We start from the raw sequence: 25078 nt of genomic DNA, 5'->3' as shown, positions 1-25078 counted from the left end.
CAATAGAAGCAGGAGAACAAGAGTATTCTTGTGCTACACTTGTGATTGGACTTTCTCTACCTTTTGCTCAATGGCCAGTGGTTTCAATTCCTTTTATCCTTCACTCTCCCCATTCTCTACATTTAATTTCTCTCTTCCCCTGTCCTGCTTTCTCTTCTTCTCCACTGCTCCTGCATCTGCCTGCCTTCACCATCCTCTTACTTTATCAGTCTTTACCAAACAACTCAAAGGACCAACCTTCTATTTGCTGCCAGCCCTCAGCTCCCCCCATTTGAGTCCCACGCCTTTTCCCACCCTGTCTCATCTGTTCAGATCACAAGCTCTTTAGGACGTCTGCTTTTCTGTCTCTGCAGGGGATACACAACAGGATGCCTTTGCCAGGAAATCCTTGGGCACTCCCAGGATAGTCATGATACCCCTGAAAGATGATCCCAGCTCTCATGATGCCTCCTGGGGATGCCTAGTTATGAATGACTCTTTAGTCCATACAGGGATGTGAAAGCACCTGCACGCTGCAGAGGGTAGGGTGTTGAGAGAGTGACTCATGCTGCCAATAGGGTAGAGGAAGGATGTAAAAAAACTTAGTATAGCCACAGTGCTGCTACAGTCTTCCTTCCTTGCAGCATGTTCTGCAGGTGCTCAAAAAAACCCTCAGTGGGCATCAGCCATGCTTGCCTGAGACTGCCGTGCAGCCCCTCTGCCTGCGCCAGCAGGAAGCCTGCCTGTTTCTGGAACTCCTCCACTGCACAACCAGCCTCAATCATGACACATCATGGCTCTATTCCCAGACCATCAAGGTCAGGCTGACTAGGGCTGGCCTCTCGCCATGCTTTGGTGGGTGCTGTTCCAAGGGCTCTGCTTCTGTCTGGGAAGCTTTCAGCAAGGCACAGCATGGCATAGTGCGGGGAGGCAGCAGCAGCACCTGAGCCTTTTTCAATGTCAAAGGTAGAGGTGAGCGTTGTGACTTTGGGCATGAGGAGGGATGGGCTAAAGCTGGCAGCAGCAGTTTTGTCAACGAGGTTCTCCCCCTATAGCTGGCTGCTGAGAGCTCAGTGAGATGTATTTGGGGATTGATTCCCTCATTCCTCCCAACTAGTGCTCACTCTGCCACCATGACAAGCCAGATCCTTCAATGAGCTCAGGTTCAGCCCTTCTGCAGATGCTCAGACCTAGTGAGAGGAGCCTACCAGGAGCCTCTTCTAATCACACTGTACCTGCACAGTGACCTCAGCACCAAGCCTCAGTTTTCTCCCTTCCACTTTTAACATTGATGGAATCTCTTTTCTGATGCAAACTCACACTGGGTGACACAGCCCCCTCCTTCCTTCTCCTTTTCCCTGTCAAACCTCTCCAGGCAACCAAGGAGCAATGGACTTACATTCATTCTCAAAGAGATGGAACTGCATCCCTAGCAGACCAACCGACTTGCAGAATGTGTACGTTGAGGAGCTTTTCTTCTTGGGGCAAAGCTTGAGGATCTGTTGGAGGGAGAGATGCATCATTGGGCAGAGTGCTGGGGAACAGCGAGGCAAGAACAATGCAAATTGCTCAAAGCAAAAAAGCTTTTTGCAAGCTCTATTAATTGTACATGGGAGTAACACTTGGTGACTGACAGGCTCTTTGCCCAGAAAGCTGCCTGGCATGCTGCACTTGTAACAACACTTCTGAAATTCTGTATGCATAGGCCTGGAGCCCACTCAGTTCTCTGTCTCCCAGGGCAGCTGGCTTTTTGATGCCCACATTCATGACTTTGCAAGGGTAATTCTTTTCACCAAGGGCCAGATCAAAAGGCAAAGGGAAGCCTGTCAGAAATACCTTAGAGCTGGGAACAAGAGCATATGTGAATGCTGTGTTGCCCTTGCTCCCTCAGCACTAGTTCTTACAGATCTGATTTATTCCATGGAGTAGAGGGATAGTAAGGAGCAGAGATTCTCCCCAGGTTCACAACTGTACAAACGGGTGCAAAGGAATAGGTGGGGAAAGCTCTCTTGTCCTCTGCTCCTACAAAAGGGTTTAGTTTTAGCCTTAGATTTGCAACATCCACAGTCTCATTTAGCCACTAAATTCAGCACAACTTCCATCTTCTTTGGCATCCTTCCAGTCTCAGTGTATCTCTGCCCGTCCTTGTACCTGTCTGAACTCAGTTGCAAGGTTGCTGGGGCAGGACACTTTCAAAAGTACTATACACATTTGGGGCTCCAGTAAGTAATATCTACTCTCCTACAGCCTTTGCAATGTTAGAAGGCAGTGGTTTTAAAGTGTCTGGCAGGAAAGATTTAAAGCGCATGGGAGGGCTCTGTCTACTATAGTACAAACAGACAAAGACATGAACCTCCCTTTCATGAAATGAACCTCCCTGCTGGCAAAGGCATGAGAGCAATGACATTGCTTGGATGGCTGTGGGATGTGACAGTTTGTTTTTTCAAGGGTTAGAGGAGTTTTAGATTTCGTAGGTTTTTAACAGTGAAGGATCCAGAGCTGTGACTTACAATGTTGATGGACCAGGAGATGGTCTGTCCTTAGAATAGGGGTGAAATGGATGTTGTGGACTGGTTTTAGATTTCTTTATAGAAATCAGAGTGACTTTTATCACTGCAGTGACTGATTGCCAGAGCATACTCACCACCAGCAGGTCATTGAAGAGAAAAACTTCCCTCTGGTGAGCTGCCTGCTTCTGCACTTTGTTCACATCAGTTACTTCGTACAAGCGGCTGCAGCAGACCAGCCGGCGATGGGGCACAGACAGAACCTGCAGAAGACCCACAAAAGCATGCAGGGGCTGAGAGAGGTGCCACTGTGGATCACCCCCACCCTCAGCCCACACAATCTTGCCCAGAGACAGTAGCACAAGCCAATTCTGCCCACTCTGTCCACTCAAATCGTCTCCTCACTATCACTTTTCCTGGTGGTGCAATAGCAGAGAGAGCTATGCCTTTGTGATCTGGATAAATCAGAGGAGTGACTGTTCATCCTCTCTCACCTCACTGGACATCTGCAGGTTTCCAGGGCTTTGAGAAATTATTCTGCTCATTTTGGGTGAACAGTATGTATGTTTTTGCATTGCACATCAGTTATTGCTTTGAAAAACTGCAGAGCTATCACTGGAGCATTGGCATGCAGGACCTGCAATGAGTTTCTTGGGCAAGCAATTACCACACCTGATACTGTAAACTCTGGCCAAGGAGATCCCCCAAAATTAGAAAAGAATAAGATAGCAAAGAAAAAGGTGTTTGGAGAAAAAGGAGTGAATTCATCAAGACAAGCAAGGAAAGTATTACAGAAAAGGACTAGGGGCATAGAGGAAAAAGGCAGAAAAGAGGGCCAGTGAGAGAGGTGGGGGTGAGAGGGGTGAGTGGGTGCCAGCAAGGTTATGGGTGCTTACCGTTTTCATTCCAACTATCGACTTCTCCACTTTGGTGACATAAGTCACATGATCCTCATTGGATTTTAGCTCTTTTTGCTGGATCCTCTCGTAGATCCCCACCACCAGCTCCCGTGGGATGTCAGCACCGTCATCCACCCCTGCCAAACACAGAAAATGTTGGGCAAGCTAGGCAGGGAGAAAAGGAACGGGAAGAACTGGTGGTCCCTGACAGGCAACTGCTGCTTCCGCACTATGCAGTGCTGGGAAGGCTGAAGGTAAAGAGCAATACTTTGCTTTAGGCTGTCTTCTTTCTTGCTCTAACACACCTAATGCACCAGCAGGAGACACTGACATCTCTAAGACTAATGCAGACGATTTCATTATTCCTTTGCTCTGCATGGTGGCTCCCTTCCATGTGTTCCCTAAGGTTTTATAGCCACAATTTCACATTCATATATCTTGGGCCACTCAGCAGCAACCCCTGCATTGATTTCATATCATCAGAAGTGCTAGATGTGAAGGAGAGCTATGATAGGATTCAGCTGCTCCTCCTGCCAATGCAAGCATCAGCTCTCCTGTTTGCTTGGTGGCCTCCACCATTTTCCTTCTGTGATGTCTCCTAGGAGTAATACTTTCCTGTTACTCTGTCTGTGATACCTCTGTCTTGGCCTTGTCCCTTTCCTCTTTTACATGTCCTTAGATAACTCTCCAAATTTTGCTGTCTGACCCTTGCAGAGCCTGGCAGAAAAGTTTTCCTTCACCCTTCCCTGAGCCAAATACCACAAATTAAACTGCCAGTCTTTCCCCTGAACTGAATTCCTTCAGTCATTTTATATTGATTTTCTCTGCTTTCCCTCCAGCTCCCTGGTCTGAGATGTACTACCATGAGTGATGCAGGTGAGGAACTGCTGAGGAATGGACAGGCATTGTCATCTCTTGGCTCCCTCATCCATGTCTTTGCAAATGTAGCCTGAATACTCTGTCTTTTTTCAAACACAGGCTGGTGAAGCTACTGACCCGGGCATTAGCCTGCAGGCGAGTCTGGAATTAACTGTCTCCCTTTGTCTGTAATGGGGTGACATTCACTTGCTCTAGTGAGTTGTGGTGTGTTACACACGGGAGGTGAGTGATCCTCCTGTTGGCTGAATTTAATGTGATGTGAACTGGCAGATCTTCAAGCAACTCTAGGTGTAAGTTAACATAAAAACCCCCTTTTGAGTTAGTGTTATCAGCTGTGATACCAAAAGGGGATGATGGCAGGTATCAGCCCTATTCAGTATCTCAGGAAATAACTTGAAAGAGGGCCTCAGTGTCACATTATATCAGTCTGAATTGGATGACAAATTGGGGAAGGTGTGGGAGGCTGAGACGACACTTTCTGAACAGCAGTCAGGACAAAGAAACAAGTCAAAGGAACCCATAGAAGTTCAAAATCTAGACAGGATTTTACACTGGAAAAACTTTGAGGGAGCTTCATCTGAACTGCAGATGTGCAGTAAGAGACACTTGGAAGACGGCTGACCTAGGATGACCTAGGAGTGAACATGGCTGGGAAATTGGACAAGAATTTGTCTAGACATGATGTCAAAAAGGCCAAACAATACTAAGCTGCATTAGCAGATCTGAAAATAAGGAGGAGGTGATGGGTCTATATATGAGTATGTTGTGACCACATCTGAAAAAGTGCTTTTAGCAACCTATTACCAAGATGGGAAGTACCGACCTTGAAAAACAGAAGAAAATTGATTTGGGGAACTGATGTATCAGAAATTGCAAAGAGGTAATGTATGCATGAACTCTGTCAGGCCTACAGTTACTATAAGTAATTGCCAGCAATTAAGAAGGGGAAGATTTAGCCTGAATAGAAGGAAAATGTGTTCATATATTCAAAGCAGCAAGGAGGGGAAGGGCTTGTTTAGCACAATCTAGCAGGGTCTAAGAAGGATGGAGCTGAACAATAGGAAAATGTAACACAATGAACTGCTTCCAAGCAGTGAGATCTATTAAAAGATGAAACCATCTCTCAAGGAAAATGGTTGGTTTCTGAGAAGGCTGGAAACCTTTCTGTAGAAGACAAAGCTTAGATTTTTCCCTTCCCCTGCATCCTAGAAGACACCTCAAAGGGCCCTTCATGTCTGGCTCACAGGGAGCAGCAGTAGCCCTGAAGAAAGGCAGCTCCACTAGGTTTTTGCTGCACTCACCTAGGCAGAATTTAGAGCAGTAAGAGGGCAAAAAAATTAAAGCAGGACCCTTACCTCTCAGATTGCGAATGAAGTCCTCCAGCATCATCTTCCTGTCAGGCTTGATGTTGGGGCTGTACATATCAGTATTGAGGAGGATGATTGCAAAGGCCAAGATGAAGATGGTGTCCGGGTTGTGAAACTGCTGGACCACATCTGGGTTACACATGCAGTACCTCTGGCTGCAGCAGGAGGGATGCACACACTTAACACGGAACATGGGAGTCCTCTGCTCCAGGGTGGCAATGGCTTCATCATGAGTGGATCAAATTCCTCCCTTCACTCCACCTCTCACACAAATGAGAAGGAACTGACTGCTCTCTGAAGGCAATTTTACCCACCAATGGCTGAAGTAGGCCACTAAAACTTCAGCCTTCTCATCCTCAAGAACCAAAAGAGCAAGGGAGACTAGAGAGGACTACTCAGGCTGATGTCACTGTGTAAGGGCAATATGGGAGGTGTCTACTCCTTCCTGCCTTGCTAAGGGCAAAGCACTCCTCTGGATGTACCAAGGGAGCAACCCAACATCCCTACAAGCCCCAGTGCTGCTCTTCCTGTGAGTCACCAATGACCAGGGAGTCCCTTGCTGGCAGACATGTCAGGACTGGCCTCACCCTGGTCCTTTGTGTCCTTCATGCCATTGAACATATGACCCCCTCCATCAGAACATCAGAAGCCCCTCCATGATCTCCTTCTTTGGAAGGGAGGTCCCTGGTCATTCACTCCATGGTTGCTGCATCTTTTCTGCCTTGGATGTGCTCTCTGCTTCCACCTGATTGCAGCAGTGGGGCTGCAGGGCTCATTCTCTTACCTGAAAGCCTCAATTAGCCGCTCCACCTTCTGCGCCTCCCCCTGCACACGGATGTGGGCCTGGAATTTCCGCAGGGCTTCATCCAGCTCCATGCCTGAGAAGTCCATCTCATCCACCACACAGCTGTAGGAGGGGGACACAGCCTTCATCAGCACCTCCTCCCATGGAGGACACCAGGCAGACTCCTTCACTGCAGTGCCAAGGCTTGGTCCCCCAGGGAAATACCATGGGAAAGGCCCTGAGACGTCACTACAGCTGCCCAGATCATACTTAAAATGGGCAGTAATTTCAGACAAGTGATTCCTCCATTCTACAGCAGGTGACCAATTCTTGTGGCTAACCATATATATATATATATATATGCATGTGTGTGTATATACAGCATGATGTTTATCTACATACCGTATCACACCATATACAGCATATATATTTACATATATACATATACAGAGAAAGTGTATATATGTGTATTGATCTATAGATCTATATAGATACAGATATCTAGACATCTATATCAACATAGATATTTAGACACTTGTATAAATATCAATATATATACATATATCCATATATTTCTGCCTTTCCTATCATCTGGTTATCCTTCACACATTGTCCGTTCCTCCCTCCCTCTCAGCACATGCACTTGTTCACTGCCCACTTACCCATCCCTCTCACCTCTATTCACTGGGCTGTTCCTGCACTTGCCCTCTCCTCACCTTCCATTCTGTCCAGTACACAGCCTCATTTACGATGCGTCCCTTCCTCACCAGTCTTCACTCCCACTCAACCACTGCACCAACAACGTTCATTATGTCTTTAAAGACCAGATCCAGCTCAGAGAAAATAGGAAATGGAAGCTGTTGTACAGAAACAACATTGCAACACCAGCTGGCTTGTAACATCAAGGCTAGGTAAAACTCTGCTCATGTAGTCAAACACAGGAGGCCCCAACAATTCATTCTGTCCCAACCCCTATTCATTTTATACAGTTCTACCCATTCTACACAATCTTTTCCATTTCCACCATACTTCAGTGCCATGCTTCCCTGTTATCTGCTGGAAATCCTTCACCTCATACAGCTGGTATCACTTTTCCTTTCACAGTGATGCATTGCACACTCATAATTCATAGCCAATTTAGACACTCAAAGGAGGGGATGACACCTCTCATTTCCCACTAAAATATTCTCAGTTTATAAAAATCCTACTATTAGTCCCCAAAACCTACAACTACAGTTCTTGCTGTCTGTAGTAGCCAAATAATCTAGTTCTTCTTATTCTTATTGCATGATATTTTGGACATTTGAAATGACATCAGCTTCCCCATGTGGCTTCAGCACATTTGGTTAGCTTATTCCTACCTTTTGTGTCCAGGTGATTACTGCAAACATTAATTAAAGGACTATACTCAGAAAACTCTCCTCATAACCCCCCTTAGGCCCAGCTTTCCATTTCAGCAGAGTACGTAGGCACTAATGTCTGCATCAGCCAATTCTCTCCCCCATTTATGATTCCTCTGCTAATTTCTCTCTCTTCCACTCTCAACTAACAATTTCTCACATCAAATGCTTTGCTGAAGTCCAGAATTACCTTCTGCATGTCCCTTGTCTAGAATACCAGTTATTTTAACAAAGACAGACATTGAATTAATCTACTCTCTCTGGCTTTGGTATGTACCATTTACCTTCCTGTCTGCCATTATTCTTTCCCATAAATAAATTCTCAAAGCTGACATTCTATCCAACAGACCAAGAAATTCACAGATGCCAAAATCCCATTTTCTTTAAGCCTTTCTTAAATACAAAGTACTAATTTGCTAATCTTCAGTCATATGGCACCACCTTGACATCACAACTGTATTAAAAATTCAAAGACTTCACATCTTCTGCTTCTATATATCTTGGATGCTAATTATATCCCCCCCCCCCCCTTTATTTCATCCTCTGTATTGTGTTTGGTTTGCTTTCTCATGTTGTAAAGGATAAACTGACCCCAAATTTAAGGTTAGGAGGAAATTTTCTGCAAGACAGGTTGTCTAGTACTGTATGAGGAGTGGTACAGGGAAAATAGAGGCGGAGGGGATCCTTCCATTTCCTAGGATTATCTGGAAATTTTACCAAACCAACCACTGCTAATAAAGGGATGTGCTGTCATCAGTTTCTTCTTCCTTTCTGTGATAAACTGGAGATGCGTCTGTTGGTCTTTTCTATAGTGATGCAGTTTGCTGTAGGCTGCTGGGAAGTGTTTTGTGAGGTAGGCTGTTGAATGCCATGTGCAGCCTTGCTAGAATAAAAATCTATTGCACGCTGTCTCAAATGGGTGAGGGACAGGGTTCAAATGCTCAGAGACGTCTCTCCATTCCTCCATTCCCCTATTGATTCAAGAGTTGAGATATCATTGCTTAACTGGAGTGACACCTGCAGAATAACTTGCCAAGAGCTCTGCCTGAACATAGAGTCTTCAGTATCTTCTAAGGTTGGAGTCCTTACAATCTGAACTAGGAAATGTGGGCTCTTTGCCTGTACAAACTCTATATAATCAAAACTTAGGAACAACTGGTGAGAAGCAAGAGCAAAGAATCAATGGGGCTGCTCTCACAGGAAATCTTACATGAAATCTTTTTTTTTCCTCTCCAAGAGGTGGACTGCAGAAACATTCACAAATGGTTTCTGGCAACAGCAAAATTTTCCTCTACTGCCTCTTTCCTTTGTTATTTTTATTTTTCTCGTATTTATACTCACATGTCCCTTGGGTTGACATCAAGGTGTTCTGCTTCTTGGAATTTATCTTTGATAGTAAGAAAAGTTTTTCTCTGGTTAGTCGTTATTGTGTTCACAGCTGCAACCACCTCTGCAGTTGGACTTTTCTTATTATTTTTTAATCCTTTCCAATGCGTGATGTTTCTCAGCATTGACTCCAATGATTTTGCTGTTATTGTCTCCTTCCAGACGTGTGAAAGCAGAGTCCTTGCACACACCAGTGAGACCTGCTGAGGTCACCCTAGTAACCCCAATCCACCAGCATTAAATCATGTACCTTTCGCTCCCTCCCTCATTGATCAGTCTTTCCTCCTTCACACAGGTGGCTCTAACACATCCTCCCCTTTGTCTACAAATCTCAAATAATAAAGTCAATGCCCTTGATACAGAAAGCATCAAGTCTTTATTAGGACAAGTAGGACAAGGCAGCTGTTTATAGCTTTTTTCAAACTCAAACAGGCATTGCTACATGAGCTATGCTCAGCTTCTCCTTTGAGAGTTTCTTTCACGGACTGACAGATGCAGGTTTACTTTGTAAATTCTAAGACGAACTCCTGGGAGACCCTTCTATTTGTCTCTCAGCCTAAAGAAGGAAGCATCTTGCTTCCTGAGAAAAGTTGACCAAACAGAAAGGACAGGTTAGGAAGAAAGTCTGACTCAAGCAAACTCAGCCTGAACTTGCATTTGATTTATCTGACAAAGCCTGTGCCAAAGGTCTGAGGAATAGCTCCTAGAGGAGCCATCAGGTATGCTGCTACTTTCTGCTGCCAGGCAGACAGAAAGAATGGTGGATCACAGTTGTCTGATACTTTTTGTGAGCAAATTTGAAACAGCAAACTCCAATCAAAGAGTGAAAGAGCCTTGTGCCACAGGGCTGCCATGTTCCTGCTCCTCTTCTAGGTGGCTACAAGTTTTGCTGCATTGCCTGACCTCAGACTCCTCTACAGACTCCTGTTAACTTTCCAAATTCACTGCGGTCCCTATATCAAGAGTTCCCCTGAAATGCAATGCAACTTTTCTTTGTGAAACCAGAGCAAGCAGGTCTTTTATTTTCAAGGTAGAGACCCTGGAAGATGACATAGGATATCTTGTCAAGTACACTGCAAAAAGTACATTGATCTCATCAGCATCCAGAGTTGCAATGTAAAAGGCAACGTAACCGCATGCACGAAGGGGGGTGTTTCTCCCCAGAACTGGATTTGCCAATGCAAGAGACAAAGGTTGAGCTGAGAGTGGATAGCTCTCTGAATACAAGGAATAAACCAGCAGCTTATGTGCACGTGCCAAAACCAGTGCTGGGTTCATTTTTCCACAAACAGCGGAATGCCTGTGAGGTGCCTATTCCAGGACCACCAGGAGGCCTGAAGGATAACAAAATAGAGGCAGAGTAATCACCTTATAAAATCTCCTCCTGTTTCAACTCCTTCCTCCCCACGGACTTGCAACAAGCCACGTGAATTGAGCTCACAGTGCATCCAGAAATGTGTTTAGCGCAGTACCTGCAGGGACAGGACTTTGGATGTTTGGATCATGTTGATGAAGTGAGCAGGAAAAGTGCTGACACTCTGCCTCATAAACAAGATGGTGGAGTGTAAGGGCTCTTGTGCCACCTGTATACATGGGGAGCTTGGTCTGTCCTGAGGCACTTGGCAGACAGGCACCTCACAACTGCAGAGAATTGCATGCATGCCAGGTGCCAGGACCAAAGGGTAGGCTCCTAGCTGGATCGTTTTGCTCCGCTATTACCTCTGTGGCAGCCATGCTGCCTCCTAGGCTGCAGGACATAGATCCCCCCAAAAAGGGGTGGACATAGTTGCATCAGAGCTGAAACGATTTAGCATAGAGCTAAGCATGGCAAAAAAGCCTTGCAGTGAAAGGGTTCAGTGAAGGCAGGAAGCAGCTGTATCCTGTGGGGCTGGGATCTGCTCGCCCAAGTGTAATGACCTATTTTCCAGCTTTTCCGCTCAGGTGACAATGCAGCAGGAGCTGGGCTGCAACTAAAAGCATCTGTAAAGAACCTGCAGCCCATGCTCAGGGAGGGAGCAAGGGGAGAGGCAGCCAGGTGGAAAGTTTAAAACCACAAGGCACAAAGATATTAATAAAGAACATCCCTCTTCTCAGCTTCCCTAACCCTACAAGCTTTCTGAAGATGAACCAGGCTTAGGGTGGACTGCAGAGGAAGAGTTCAGCTCCCTGTGAGGAGGCTGCCCTGCACATGTTAACTGAGGCTCACAGAAAGAAGAGTGAGCAGAACTCCCTGATCCCTTGCACCAGCAAAGGCGCATATCCCAGTCCTCCCCTCCATGCCCTCCTTGTACAAGGGCAGTCTCTACAACAGAGACTGTGGCCCACACCAGTCTTCCCTTTCTGGAGAAAGCTGCACTGCATGTATTGCCTGGTTTTTTTCTGAGGCTAACACCTACGTGCCCTCCCAGGGTTGTTGATAGCTCACATGGCTACTCACTTGGGCATCCACTCCCTCCTAAGCAAGAAATTGCCCAGCGTACCGTGCCTTGCACCAGAGCTGCCTGCCACAGTGGAGAGCTGTTCCCACTGCAGGCATGCTGGCCATGCAGGGAAGGGTTCTGCCCAGCCTTCATCTTCCCCTCCAGGGGACACTGGAAACCACTATTTCCCTGGGCACCTAGGCAGCTTCAAGTTGGACCTTCGGCCTTTGCAAGCCTGGCATGGGAAAGTGGCTCTTGTTCACAAGTTTGATCTATGACACAGCTCTGCTTGCAGCAGGAGGTCAGAACTGCCTAATGCATTCTTCCTTCTGTCCTGTTTCCATCACATCATTATCTATTGCTCCACAGTGCATGCTGCAGCACTGTGCTGCTCAAACCCTCCTATAATGCATGCTCCTTATTGATCCTCTGTAATGCCCTCAGTGAGAAGGGGAAGGGAGGCTAGTTTGGGCTAACCTGTCAAGTTCACTCTGCCAGTCCAAGAGGAATCTAACAGTTCTTTGAGAGACAGCCTCTTTGCTGGGTTCCCAGCTCTGCACTTACACTCCTAAGCGCAGCTTTTCTCTCCCCGACTTCCCATGAAAGAAAGAGGAGACAATACATGCTTGACAGACAGGAGAGCTGCTCACCCACAGGGAGAGTGTGTCTAACAGCCACTTACAGTCTAACACCAACCAGCCCCCGACTCAGCACAATGTCTCCTCTGCTTGCTTCCCTGCCCCCTTCTCCTCTGACAGCAAATGCACCAGGACAGCCACTTCTGCACTTCCAAGTCCTACGACCTGAACACAAACCATCCAGTCCCAGCAGCACAGCCGGCTCCATTCATGGCATCACTCACATTATCTTGTTCATGAATGAACTATACATGGAAGCAATTCCTGAGTCAGAAACAGGTGGAGGGGAAGAATGAACTAAAGGGAAGTATGAATGAAGGAGAACAAAAGCAACAAATAAACACAGAGTGAAGAGTGCATAGAAAGAAATAAACAATACATCTGAGCATGTAATACAAAAGAAAGGAATGAAGAAAGGATGCAAGAATGATGATGTGTCTCATCTAAAAAATATGTGTTAATGGCTTGGGCCTGACTTTTTCAAAGTAACAAAAATATTTTTCTGCAGTACTTGCCAAGTAGATTTGATAAAAACTGCCCAGTACCAGATCAGTGCTTTAATGGCCCAGGCTACCTCTCTACAGATGTATTCCCTGGACCGGTAGACATTGAAACCCTAGGGTAGGTCCTCAGTGAGTCCCCAGCTGGCTGCAGGGCAGGTTGTGGAAGCAGATTCCCAGGAGAAGAGGCTGGATCTTTCTGTGGGATGCTGGAACACAGTGAATGGTTGTTACTGTGGGATGCTCAAAACTGGTTACAGATGGGATTTATCCCCTCTAACATAAAATGCCTAAAAGCTAGATGTCCAGCCTAAACTAGCACATTGAGAAAAACAACACTTTGGAGGGACCTGTGTCTCTCCATTGACTAAAGGAATTCATAAATTGATAGAAGATGCTAAACTTGGTGGTGGCTAGCAAAAGGTGAGATAAATCCTACTTTTAAAGATTGAAGCCTTTTCTGTAAAAGAAAATGACATGCTGCATCTCCCTAAACAGACAGGTTTGAGCAGTTTAGTGTTATCAAAGGATGTGTGCCAATTATAGTCAGATACTGTTGAAAATCCCCTGGTCTATCCCTTGTTCCTCTGGCTAGCGTGTATAATTACTTGTGAGTTATCCAGACACCTTTTCTGAGTTCCAAGAAAATCAGTTAAAGGGCGAAAGACAGAGTAGGAAGATGGAAGGAAGAATATAATTTCAGTGCTTTTAGGCGCTGGGCATGCAGGTGGGGGAAGGCAAAATAGCATACCAAAGTGCTCAAGCCTCATTACCGTCACTCACCGCCCTGACCATGTACATAAGAGGCTTTGCAACCAGCATGGCACTTCTCTGGAGGTTTGCATTTACTTGGTGGGGTCATCTTCACAGTGCCAAATGCCACTGTGTGCTCCTGAGCTCTGTTGCTTGACTCCAGGAACAGGAGGTGGTTGGCTTGTTTGTCAGCCAGCACAGCTTCAGTACCTACAGAAGCCAAGAGAAGTTTGCAGAGTATAGACTTATGGCTGGACTTAAAGCTGAGTCTGGAGTTTGTAACCTAGGCAGCTCTGCCCTGCCTCCAAATGCACAAGGGAGGCTGACACTTTTGCAGATGTTTTAAAAGCTGTCCTATTATTTATTCATGCAGTTGGGTTAATTCAACCTGGCTGCAATAGAAACAATGCTTACAATACGCAATTCTAACACAAGTTTTCATAGCGAGTGAAAGCTAAACTAACACAGCAAGTGGCATCAATAATTAAAATTGCTTTTGGGGGAGAGAGGATGGGCTGGAAAGGCTCCAGTGCCAGGTCTGGGATGTGAAAGAGCAGAAACCACTCGCCCTGCATACAGGCTTGCTCACTACGGATGGTCAGTTCCTGTCCAACAACTACTGGCTGTTCATGGCCACCCTGCCTGGGCATTTGAGCTTGCCAGGACCAGCACTGCCCATTCTTCTGCCCACTTGAGCCACAAAAATTACTATTCTCCAAGGAATACCACGTACCCTAACACTGGCTTGCTAAGCGTGGGTAGATGTAGGGACTGCAAGACAGGCCTTGCAGAGTCCATTCTCCCAATCTGTGCCAGTGTTCCTGAGCTAGTTTGATTAGAGTTAGATGGCAAATGAGAGCCACACTAGGTCTTAGACAGTTGTAAAATGCCAGAAGGTCTTTGAGCTGCCTCTTGCTCCCACACAAACAACTCAGAAGTTGTGACTAGCCCCTGAGCTATAGTGTACTGGAAATGCCAGCACGCTATACTACACTGCCAGCCCTCTTCTTCCTGCAGCATGGACAGGAAAAATATCCAGGATGATAATCGTGGGTCAGGATTTCTCCTGGCAATGCCTTGTTTCCAGGCATGTCACACCACTGCATGTGCAGCCATTGCCCAGCCAGCTCTCACAAGCATTTGATGACAATTTGCTTGCAATACTCACCAACCATTGCTAACCCCAAGCTCAGAACTGACACAGGAAGAGAGTGAAAGTACCTGCAAATAGCACAGCTACAACCAGCTGAATATGTTCTTTCCTTCCTGTTTTAGAACATTTTGTGTATATTTTATGCCTACTTTTCTCTTTGCCTTTAAGGAAGACGAATCAGCAATTTATTGTGAAGAGGGGATGGCAGCACAGATTGTTGGTTCAAGAACATCATCTGTTGCCAGGAGAGATCAGGCACAGGTTTGAAGCCCAAATTCAGACTCAGTTGCTTGATATATGTCCACGTACACACAGTCCATGTTCAAGATATGTCCATGTACACACAGCCTCAATAGCTCAGTTCCCATCTTTGAGTCTTGCTTTCCACATCTGTAAATAGGATGGCAGGGTCATTCTTTCATGGAACATTTGGAGTTCTACATTGAAAGGTGCAGTGGAAACTGAGAGTAAGCAGAGCATGCCAGAGTAGGGCCACCTGCTTTAATGGGCCTCCTGCAACATGCAGAGACAAGAAAGGCAACCACAACATAGCAGCTCCTGGGCATTGAGGCTGGGAGGCAGACATCAAGCTTTGCAATAGGGACTGTTCCCAGGAGCTGCTGATACAGAGTTTGTAATCACATGTGAGGCAGAAGAACATGGTCATTTGCAGGGATGATGTGAAATTTAGGACAACAAGGAAGTGCCAGCCTATTGCTATTGCAGTATTTCCTTGTCTGTGCAGAGGCTAGGTTTGGACTTCAGCAGAGTATCTGTCAGGGGAAGCAGCCCACACATTGCTTGCTGGAGAAAAAGAGGCAATTACTTTTAATTGTAGCTCTCCGCGTGAAGAGACTGGAAAGAACATGTGTCTTGTTGCTGGCCAAATCAATACCCATACAGTATATTAAAAAAAGAGCTGGACCAAAGGTCAGGTACCTGCAGCAATAAGCAGTAGCAATTGCAGCAGGAATGAATTTTGAAATTTGGGCCTGGATTTGGCTCTTGAACTGGCATCCTCTAGTCTTTCCCTGGAGTAGAAGTGGTGTGTGTATTGGATTTAGGGTTTCTGTTTGGCTTAGTTCAAGAGAAACCACTGCAAAATTCAAGGGAGATAGAGAACATTTTGGAGAATGGGAGAATATAATAAAGGAGACAGTGCAAAGGACTCCCTGCCTATTGTAAAGGCAGCTCTCACTAAGAACTGTGTTCTGCCTAATAAAAGCAAGACCCAGCTGATTGCTGGTCATCCCTTGAAATAAGTCTCTGAATGAGCTTGTTTTCCCCTGACTAGACAGGTCACATCACCCTGCATGGCAGCCCTCACATTCACACTCTGGTGCAAACTCGCCCTGCCTTCGCTACAGCAGTTCTCAGGGTTGCAGAGGTGGTGTCCCCTGTTCCTGATGTCCCCTTTTTATCATACAGAGAGCTATGATTTCTCCTTTTCCCTTATCTGAAGTAGAGCAGGACCAAGCAGGAAACAAAGGCTCATCTCAGTTCCCCAGGCCTATCTTTGCAGAAAGCCTGTCATCTTGGACAACACTCAGAACAACAAGTAAGACACTTTTCTTCCCAACACTTCAGACCGTGCTCCTGCAATGCTGAGGGCTGACAAGTTAGCAATGGTTACAATGTGAAAGGCAGAGCTACAGGCAGACACTTAGGTAGTATAGGTATTCACAGGATTTTGCAGCCCAAATTGCAAGACTTGAAAGAGGAGAGAGGTGTAGGCTGAGAGATGCATAGGCTGAGAGATGCATGGCTTGTGTGACCAGGAAAGGGTCCCAGTGGGAGAACTGAAGGGAACAATTCAGCAAAGGCAGCCACTGAACAGAAACAGAGGAAACCTGAGACCTTGTTCAGAAAAGGGACAGCTCAGCCCATTGGAGTTTTGGGAGTGGGGATGTTCCTCAGTACTCTGTGACTGCAGTGGTAATGATAAACCCTTAGTAGCATGCTTTCTTGTGCAGGCCTCTTCATTATCATAAACAGGACCAACTCCCCTCTTGTCATCCCCATTGTGCAGGTGGACAAACTGAAAAGGCCACCCATCTGAAAACTGGAGACAGTGACAGAAAGAGAACCAGATGTGGAGCCAGCATTCGCTGCTCCCTGCTGGTCTCACAGCAAGGAGCAGATATTTTTCCTTCTCTGCCTCTCAGTACTTTCCAGAAAGCATCAGAGGTGCTTTATCTGGATAGAGTGAGACCCCAGTCACAGAGTTTCCCAGCCACAAAACCTCCTAGCATCACTAGTTCTACCACCCAATGGTGCTGAGCTCCTGCTAGATGATTACAAGCCTTCTGAGGAGAGACTGAAATGAAAGGGCTGCTGATATTAAGGGGGAAACACATTGCTGGGAAATACATTGAGAGGTGCCACATAGGCAGTGGGAATGGTGAAGTTCCTGCAGAGTGGGGATGGAGTGGCATGGAGGACGGGGTGCTTGCTAGTGTAGCCAGGGGCAGAGTGGGCTGGCAATTCCTTTACAGTGCAGGGAGGAGGGCAAGAGGTTTCCACACTTACTCCAGGACGTCCCTGTTGAACTGCTTCTTGCTGTTTCCCAGGAACTCCCCAATCATCTGGCGGCTGAGGCCCTTCCGCTGGAGCAGGAAGTGTGCCACCCCAATGGGGGTGTCGGGGATGAAGCCTCGGGAGATCAGGAACTGGATCCCTTTGTCTGGGTTTCTGAAAGGAAAGGACAGAGACATGGTGAGTTTGCACAATACCTTTGAGGCATTATTGCCTCTGGCTCACCTCATGGCTTGCAGCAATGCAGCCCTCGGTATGTACATGGGCTCCTATGAGTTCATGTGTGTGGCAGGGATGGAACTGGTGGGGGCTGGGAAAAGTGACTTGGGGCTTGGGGAAGTGCTCCCCAGTTGCTGCTGAGGTCAAAAGGATGCCGTGGGACCCGCTGTGTCACTTGCAGCACCTGTTGTCACATGGCGATCACAAGTGCCATCCCACTGCCACAAAGAATCCTGCTGCACGACATCAGACTCGTCCGTGACCCTCTTTGCCATCTGTCTGCTCCAGAGTCAAAGGCTCTTGTACCCTCCCTGCCCCAGCTTGGTTTGTTTAGGGCCCCTGTGAGGACATGATTAGCCTGTGCGTTCCACACAGACAGCACAGGAAATATCAGTACATTCAGCTGCTCCAAACGCAACCCACAGAGAGCCGTCCTCAAGGACCAGGGGTGAGAGCTGGGCACATGGCCCTTTGCTTTAGGGAAGCTGGGGTTGCACCTTCTGTAGGGCAGACAAAGGCAAAGGGAAAAACGTGTCTGTGAAGAGACTTAGAAGACATTGCTGCCACAGTCTATGGGCAAATGAATCTCAAGACACAAAGGGGGATAACCAAAGGTGGGCACTTTTTCTGTAAAAAAAAATAATCTCTTTTTCATACATTTTCAGTGCTCAGTGTTGAGTGACACTTTCTACCTTCTTCACCTGAGCCTGGTGCCGGCTGTTTGAGCAGAAATCCCATGCTCAGATTTGCTTATCTCTTCCTCCAGTCCCTCCACCCTTAGCTGTGTTGTTCTTCCCTTCTCTATTGATTTACCCCCTCAGGCAGAAATCTCTGTGTGTGGGTGGATAAGAGCATGCACCTGGAGAATGCCTTGTCAGAGCTGGGAGAGAGCTGCATGCAGCTCCCAGACAGAGGGTTTTTCTCCCTCTGTGGCTGTGAGCGCCTCTCTGGGAACAGGCCTGGTGCTGAGTGGGCCTGACTGCCTGGTTGTGGGAGTGATTTTCTGCTTGTTAGTGTGCCAGTGTCTGCGCCCGCATATGCAGCTCTTGGGGCTAGTGCGTGTCTCAACGAGCACACATGGTTGTGTGTGTCTATGTCCTGTACATGCAGATTTCTCCTTCATCATATGTGTTCATCAGAGCCTGTGTGTCTGCATATTTTGGCTTTCTCCTCACGTTTCCTATGTGTACACATGCTTCTATGTATCCTGGGAATGCCTGTGCCTATGTGAAGCCTGTCCCACAGTACAATGTGTGTATTGTGCAGGAGGTTTTCTTCCTGTGTTTCAGTCTGCCCCACTGAAGGCTGTCTGTCATGATGCACTCTTGCTGAAGGGAATTAGTGAAATGCCAGGAAGATTTCCACATTCCCTTGGTTCTCTGAGCTGGTGAGTGGGGAGAGGTGAGAGGCTAACATCTTCGTAAAAGGATGCGATACTTCCATCATTAACCCAAATTCAGGGATCTCTGTCAAGGCTCAGGAAGTGAGTTTGCTCAGGCAGTTTCCCGGGGTGAGGAAAGGATAGGATGAGATCTCAGAGCACGTGAATGCATGATATGCACAGGCACAGACTGTGACACTGTCAGGTGGTGAAGGATGTGGGTGAGCAACATATGTCTAGCTATAAGGGGATCAGCATTCAGGAGTATGGCCTGCTCCTTACAGGGGCCTCATGGGTATACAAAAAGTAGATGGGCTTGAAACAGTTCTGCTTACTCTGTAATGTCACAAAGAAAATATCCTGGGCAGTGTGGCATCCCTGGGGAGAGTGGCTGGGAGAACAAGTCAATTTATGAACAGGAGAGCTGCAAGATCTGATACTAAAAAATCCAGGACTTCTTCAGGGAAAAGCAACAGTGCACCTTCTGTATTATCACACAGATCTCCTGGTTCACCTTTGGAGAGCATGGGCGAAGTTCTCTGCTACGTGCAAAGGTCATATGGTCAGGACTAAAGTCAGGCTAAGCAATGGAGATTCATAAAATGCACCTCCACCTGTACACTTTGGTATTTGGCAAGGGACAGTATGGTGTTCACAGCACGAGGATGATCTCAGCTACACTGGTGTGACTCCAGAACCACTGGACTGACTTTGGATTCACTCCAAAGGAGCTGGGAGCTGAATATGGCCAGAAAAATGCAGCTCACACACGAGCATGGATGTGCAGATTTCAGAAGAGATGGCACACACAATGCAAGAGGATGTAGGATAAAACAGTCCAGCTGTGACAGCCCTCCTGCCCTGCCTAGACTATAACTCAAATATACTTGCACACACTATTCTTCCACTAACAGCAGCCTTTCATCAGTTTTTCCTGGGATTCAATTTTTTCTCCACAAAATCCTGACAGCGTTGCAGCATCTCTGCCACTGAACACTTGGAGATGTGTCCCATGTACTGCAGCATGCAGCTTTTACCCAGATGTGCAGCAGACAACTCCACTTCCATCCCTCCTGAGCCTGGTCCCTGCTATTTTCTTTAGTGTTGCAGGGGTGTTAAGCACAGCCAGCAAATGCTGCGGGATTCCTCACGTCCTGCTGGCTTTCCCTCTGCCCACGCAGCCAGCTGCCCACACACACTGAGTTATTACAGCAGCACTGCATAATGAAGTGCTCTCGGTTCCAGGGATTCCACCCCCTCACTGTGGAGTGGGAATGGGGAAAGTGCCACAGCAGCGCAGCATTGATGTGTTCCCAGGGGGCTGCTCCGAGCCAGAGCACTGCTTTCTGAAAATGCAACTCAAGGCTGGATAGACTATGGCAGATGCTGCTAGCGACTGGAGGCTTTCAGCTCTTGGTCCAGGGGAGTGGTCAACAGAAAGGATGTGCACACAGGCACGCACGGCCTCAGCTCCATGCCCTATGGGTTGGTGCCCACATCACAAACCCTACAGTGGTAAACTGGCTCCTTGCTAGAAATTGACAGGGAAACCTACAACCAAATAACTGCAGAAAGCTGAATGGCCTTCCCAGCCCCTTGGATGGAGGTGCACTATGGTGTCACAAGGGGAGCCATGTGTCCCTTAGATCCCGCTCAGAGAATAAAAAAAAAGGCTTCACTGCCCAGAGCTAACAGGTCAGTTTCCTCCCTCCTGGTCCTCCAACGTTTTGTCAAGAAAACTGAGCCTTACACATTACCGCACATTATTTCAGCAGCTAGTTTCAAGGGAGCAGGGGAAGCCTGGCTAGGAAGTTGTGTTCAGAGCTCCACAGTAAGTCTTCTATCCCAGAGGGACCTGCAAGATGCAGTGAACCCAGGTCACTGAATGAAGGAAGACAGCAGAGCTGCTTCCTCAAAACAGACCTGGCGCTGCTAATCTGTCACATGAATGTGTGCCAGGCAGATTGGGGGAGGAAGAAAGGCTGGGAAAAAGCATTTTCACTCCTACTTTAACTTCACATCAATGCTCATGTCAACTATGCAGGAACCACAGGAAAACCAAAGGAAGGGACTCCTTCCGAGCATGGCTGAGAATACTGAAACACTTAGTAGCAGAGACATGAGCCCCACATCCCCCTCCAGAAGTACACCTGTCCCAGACATTCATGTGGACCTGGAACTAGCTTTATAATAACCAACCCCCACCTGTGTCTGGTGGCTATCTCCTCTCCTTTGAGCATGCTTGTGTTCATCAGGTGAATCTGTGTGGGCCCAGAGCCTGACTTTGATATAGACACGTGGACCCACCTGTTCACATCGTGATCTCAGAGATAAAATGTCTTCCTCAGTTCTGTAAGAGCCCTAAATCTGTCTGCTCTAACATCACTTCAGTTCTGGATGTGCTGTGCGCCCAGCCCTAAAAACCTCTCTTCCAGCTTCGTGCCTCCTGGGGTCCACAGCCTCCATGCTACACATATATAAATCCTGTGTATTGCCCCCTTGTCTGTGCAAAACTGCCCAGGACTGCGTAATCTTTAGTCCTCGCTCTGACCAAAAGGTCCACGGTAATGCGTGGCAAAACATTCTTCTGGTATGGGTGCATTACATCCCCAGCGTCTTCATCAGGGGACTCAAACGGAAACCTAGACAGCATAAGATGACAGTGTGATGATGGAGCAAAACCCACTATTTCTCATGGCTTGCTTTGATTAGAAAAGTCTCATCAAAAGTCAACAAGCAAATCTAAAGCTCCTTATAGGAGCTCAGCTGCTTTCTGCCAATCCAAAATAGACTGTGTGTGACCCCTTGAGTTAACCTCTTCTGACGGTAATCTCTGGGCTGCTCTGCCTTTGCTTTCACACCTACAGCTTTTTCATAGGATATCACTCAGATGTGTGAGAGACTGAGATGACTAAACCTGGTCTGTCAGGTGAAAATCTACCCAAATACTAGAAGGAAAATGACAGCCAGAGCACTCATTCTGGGCTAGCCAAGCTCAGCTCTACCTCTGTCTCTCTCTCTCCTTACTCGGAAATGCCCCATGTTAAGTAACCAGGGCTGGGTTTACATCCCCAGCTACACTTGGTCCTTTACAAGAGAGTGGAGCAGGAGCCTAGATCCCAGGCTCAGCTGGTGGATGCCAAATGGACAGCAACTGGGACTGAAGGTTCAGAATTCAGGAAAGCATGGGCATTATTCATAGGGCGCTGGGCTTGTTCCTCTGTTGGGCAGAAGGATCAGGACAGCACTTGGGGAACTTTAGGTAAAAAGCTTTTGGGCAGCCAACCTGTGGTCTGCACTGCATAACCAGATGGTCATGCCCTTGAATATGAAAGAACTTCCCCAGAGATGGATCTGGACCAAAAGCCTGCCATCACCTGTTCCTCTGAGGCATGAAATAGGCTGGGAAATACAAAAGAGGAAGAGTCACTTACATATTAAAGAGGTTCAGCCCAATGCGGTAGAGGCGCTTCCTCATGGTGTCTGTGGAAAGTGTGGGGGACTTGCAGCTAGCTGGGTTCTCACAGTGGTACCTTGGGAGGCTGAGGATCATGGCCTGCAGTGCTTCTTTTGAGGACACCTCAGAGGCTGACTTGGCTGAAGTTGAGGTGCTGCTGCTGCTCAGCTGCTCTGAGTTGTCCACATTCTCAGACTCAGAGCCTTTGCTTTGCCCCGTCTCATTGCTGCCATCAAACTGGAGCTTCTGCACTGCCATCTGCCCAGGCTCAGCACTGCTGTCTCCTGTGCCATTAGTACTGACATTCACTTCGGTGAAAGTGTGGCTGTTCTGGAGAGTTCTAGACTCAGGCAAGCTCTCTGGGGCGGCCGGTGGTTCACTGGCTTCTCCCTCCCCTTCTCCTGGGATTTCTTCAGCCTTGGTAGTTTGAGAGAGCCCAGCCTGGGCATTGCTGCTGAGGCAGTTTGCCATGGACACCGAGGTAGACGATGAGACAGAGATGTTCTTGTTGTCAATCTGGACTGTGACATCTCGAAAAGCCATCATGAGAGTGCTGCTGCTCTTGGGTAGGGTATCTGGCAGGAGCCCTTCCTCCTTCTCCTTGTCCTGCAGCTCAGCTTCTAAGTCTTGGTTTGGCTGCATTGAGCTGGCACTGAAAGTCTCCCTTATCTGGTATGAGCCCCCATCTTGCAGTGAGCACATGGTCTTCAGGCTCCAGGTGCTGAGGGCATCATCAATAGACTTGGCCAGGGACTGAACTTGCTCAGTGAAGGAGTCCTCCAGCTCGGTCAGTGCCCCACTGATGGTGGCTGGCAAAGATGGGGACCTCACCAATGGGATGCCCACAAAGTTGTACCCCTCCACCAGGGCTTTCTCAGCAGAGAAGCTCTCTGAATTCTGGACCCGGACTTTCCTCAGAGAGATGCGGCGTGGCATGCGGCTCTCCAGCAGTGAGTTGCGGATCTTCTCAAAGTTCTTGCTGAGCTGGTACTGCCGGAAAGCAGTCTGGATGGTGCAGGCTGCCCTGCGAGATACCAGGTGACCTCCGTATTTGTGCTCTAACATTTCGATCTGAAAGACATACAAACAGGAGAAGTTATTTTTTGCTAATTGACTTCTGATGTCTTTCTGTTACTCCAGTTCCTACACTGATTAGTCTGTAATGACTGTGAAAGGAACTTCTAACACTGAATTAGCTTTTTCCTGCACTGCTGTGCCCCTGATTTCAACAGAAGGCCCTGCTTTGGGCATCGCTGGCTAAAGCATCAGTACTGTGAACTTCCTCACAGCTTTAAAATGATCACGCCTCTTCCTAGAGTGCCAGCCATACAAGCTGGAGTCTGGAGGTGCCCTTCCCTTGCAGACCCACTTCTGACAGCCTTTAGGGCAAGCTCATCACCGCAAATACAGTGTTCCAGCAATGTGTCTTCCTGCTCAGCAGTGCTCTGGTAATGTCAAGCATCATCCCTTGTCTCAGAGTGTTACTAATGCTCCTCCTCTCCTTAGTCACCTTAGGAAATACTCTCAGGGAAAGGAGAAACCATTCAGAAAAAGGAAAGAAAAGTTAATTTTTAAATACAGAAAATCCTGGCTTGATCATAGGAGCTAGTGAGAAACATCAGCTTCCACAGAAGTTAGTGGAGGCTGGGTTTGTTCAGTGTCTTTTAAAAAGCACTCTGAATCCCAAAGTGTCTTCCTTTCTGATATCTGAGTTTTTCAAGTGTCAGCCAGAAGTGAAACGAAAACTACCCAAGAAAAGAAAGACTCCCAGTTTTGAAGGTAAAAAAATTGTGATTTTAAATGTTGAAAGATGATATTAAGAACTAGTAGAAGGAGGATTTACTCCTTCCTGAGCTGGTAACAACAAACACACATGGAAATACATACACAGACAGTTAAGTGGCATCTCAACAGGCTTCAACAAAGCAAGTAGGTATGGTAATTTCTCTTCTGTAGTCTAGTATTGATACTTCCTGGTAATCCCCTCACTGTTCCTCTGCAGCTGGGCCTTCACTAACATGCTACAGCAGAATGTTAGATGACTTGGTTCGAGTGACTGACTGAGGATGGACAAGGGGGACAGTATGAAGATTATGGTGGATAATGGGATTGAAGAAAAAAGAAGGATGAACTCGAATTACCTTCACTGAGGTTTTGGCTGAACTATGCGCTAAACTCTACATTGTCGGCACTTCACAGGGCAGAGTGCAGGTGCAGACTGTAGTGTTTATATGTGTGCATGCATATGTGGAAAAGCCAAAAAGGGTGAAGTGCAGGACTGGGATTGCTAGTAACATCAGTCCTGAATTAACAGAGGATACACTACATCATTCATGTGGTGAGTATGAGTTCATTAGCAGATCCAAAGGGTCTCACAGAGTCATGTCACGTCATCTGCTTCCTTCTTCTTTCCCTTTTTTGTAACACTACGTAAGTTGCAGATAAAACCATCAGTGAGTGATCTAGGCACAAGTGAAGGCCTGGAATGACGGCTGTGAGAAGTGTAAATCACCTCTGGCATCTTTCCAATACTAACTCCCCTGGAAGTAGGGGAAGACAGTTATGACCTTGGGAGATGACAGGAAGAGAGGAACAACATGACGCCAGCCATTTTGTCCCTGCACTGGTGTCCTGGCTGCTGGAGTAAGTACTGAAGGCTTTGCCCACTGACACCCCATCACTCCAGGCAGCAACAGGTCTAGGGATCCTTCTGCACTGGATGGGAGGCTTCCATTTCTGGAAGGGAGCTGGGGGGGAGGGGCACATGCTTTCATATTTCCCTCACTGGAAATGAAGCAGGGACCCTTTGCCTTGTGCTCAA

The 25078-nt window shown here is 47.2% G+C and overlaps 1 protein-coding gene across 5 annotated transcripts in view; it reads right to left on the bottom strand.

Annotated features, from left to right (window-relative positions):
- Positions 1-25078, bottom strand: part of IQSEC3 (IQ motif and Sec7 domain ArfGEF 3) — a 100589-nt gene that overhangs the window by 5582 nt on the left and 69929 nt on the right. For all 5 annotated transcript variants that reach the window (XM_075756462.1, XM_075756438.1, XM_075756446.1 and 2 more), the window contains 7 exons: positions 22235-23328; positions 17195-17356; positions 6416-6538; positions 5620-5786; positions 3383-3522; positions 2624-2749; positions 1379-1478 (listed from right to left, as the gene is read on the bottom strand). In XM_075756462.1, the coding sequence (XP_075612577.1) occupies positions 1379-1478; positions 2624-2749; positions 3383-3522; positions 5620-5786; positions 6416-6538; positions 17195-17356; positions 22235-23322 (1906 nt within the window). In that variant the 5' untranslated portion in view covers positions 23323-23328. The remainder of the gene's footprint in view (positions 1-1378; positions 1479-2623; positions 2750-3382; positions 3523-5619; positions 5787-6415; positions 6539-17194; positions 17357-22234; positions 23329-25078) is intronic.

Source organism: Balearica regulorum, chromosome 1 (assembly GCF_011004875.1).
Source record: "Balearica regulorum gibbericeps isolate bBalReg1 chromosome 1, bBalReg1.pri, whole genome shotgun sequence".
NCBI lineage: Eukaryota > Metazoa > Chordata > Aves > Gruiformes > Gruidae > Balearica > Balearica regulorum.
Note: the sequence above shows the minus strand (reverse complement) of the source record. Positions and strands in the feature narration are given on the sequence as shown.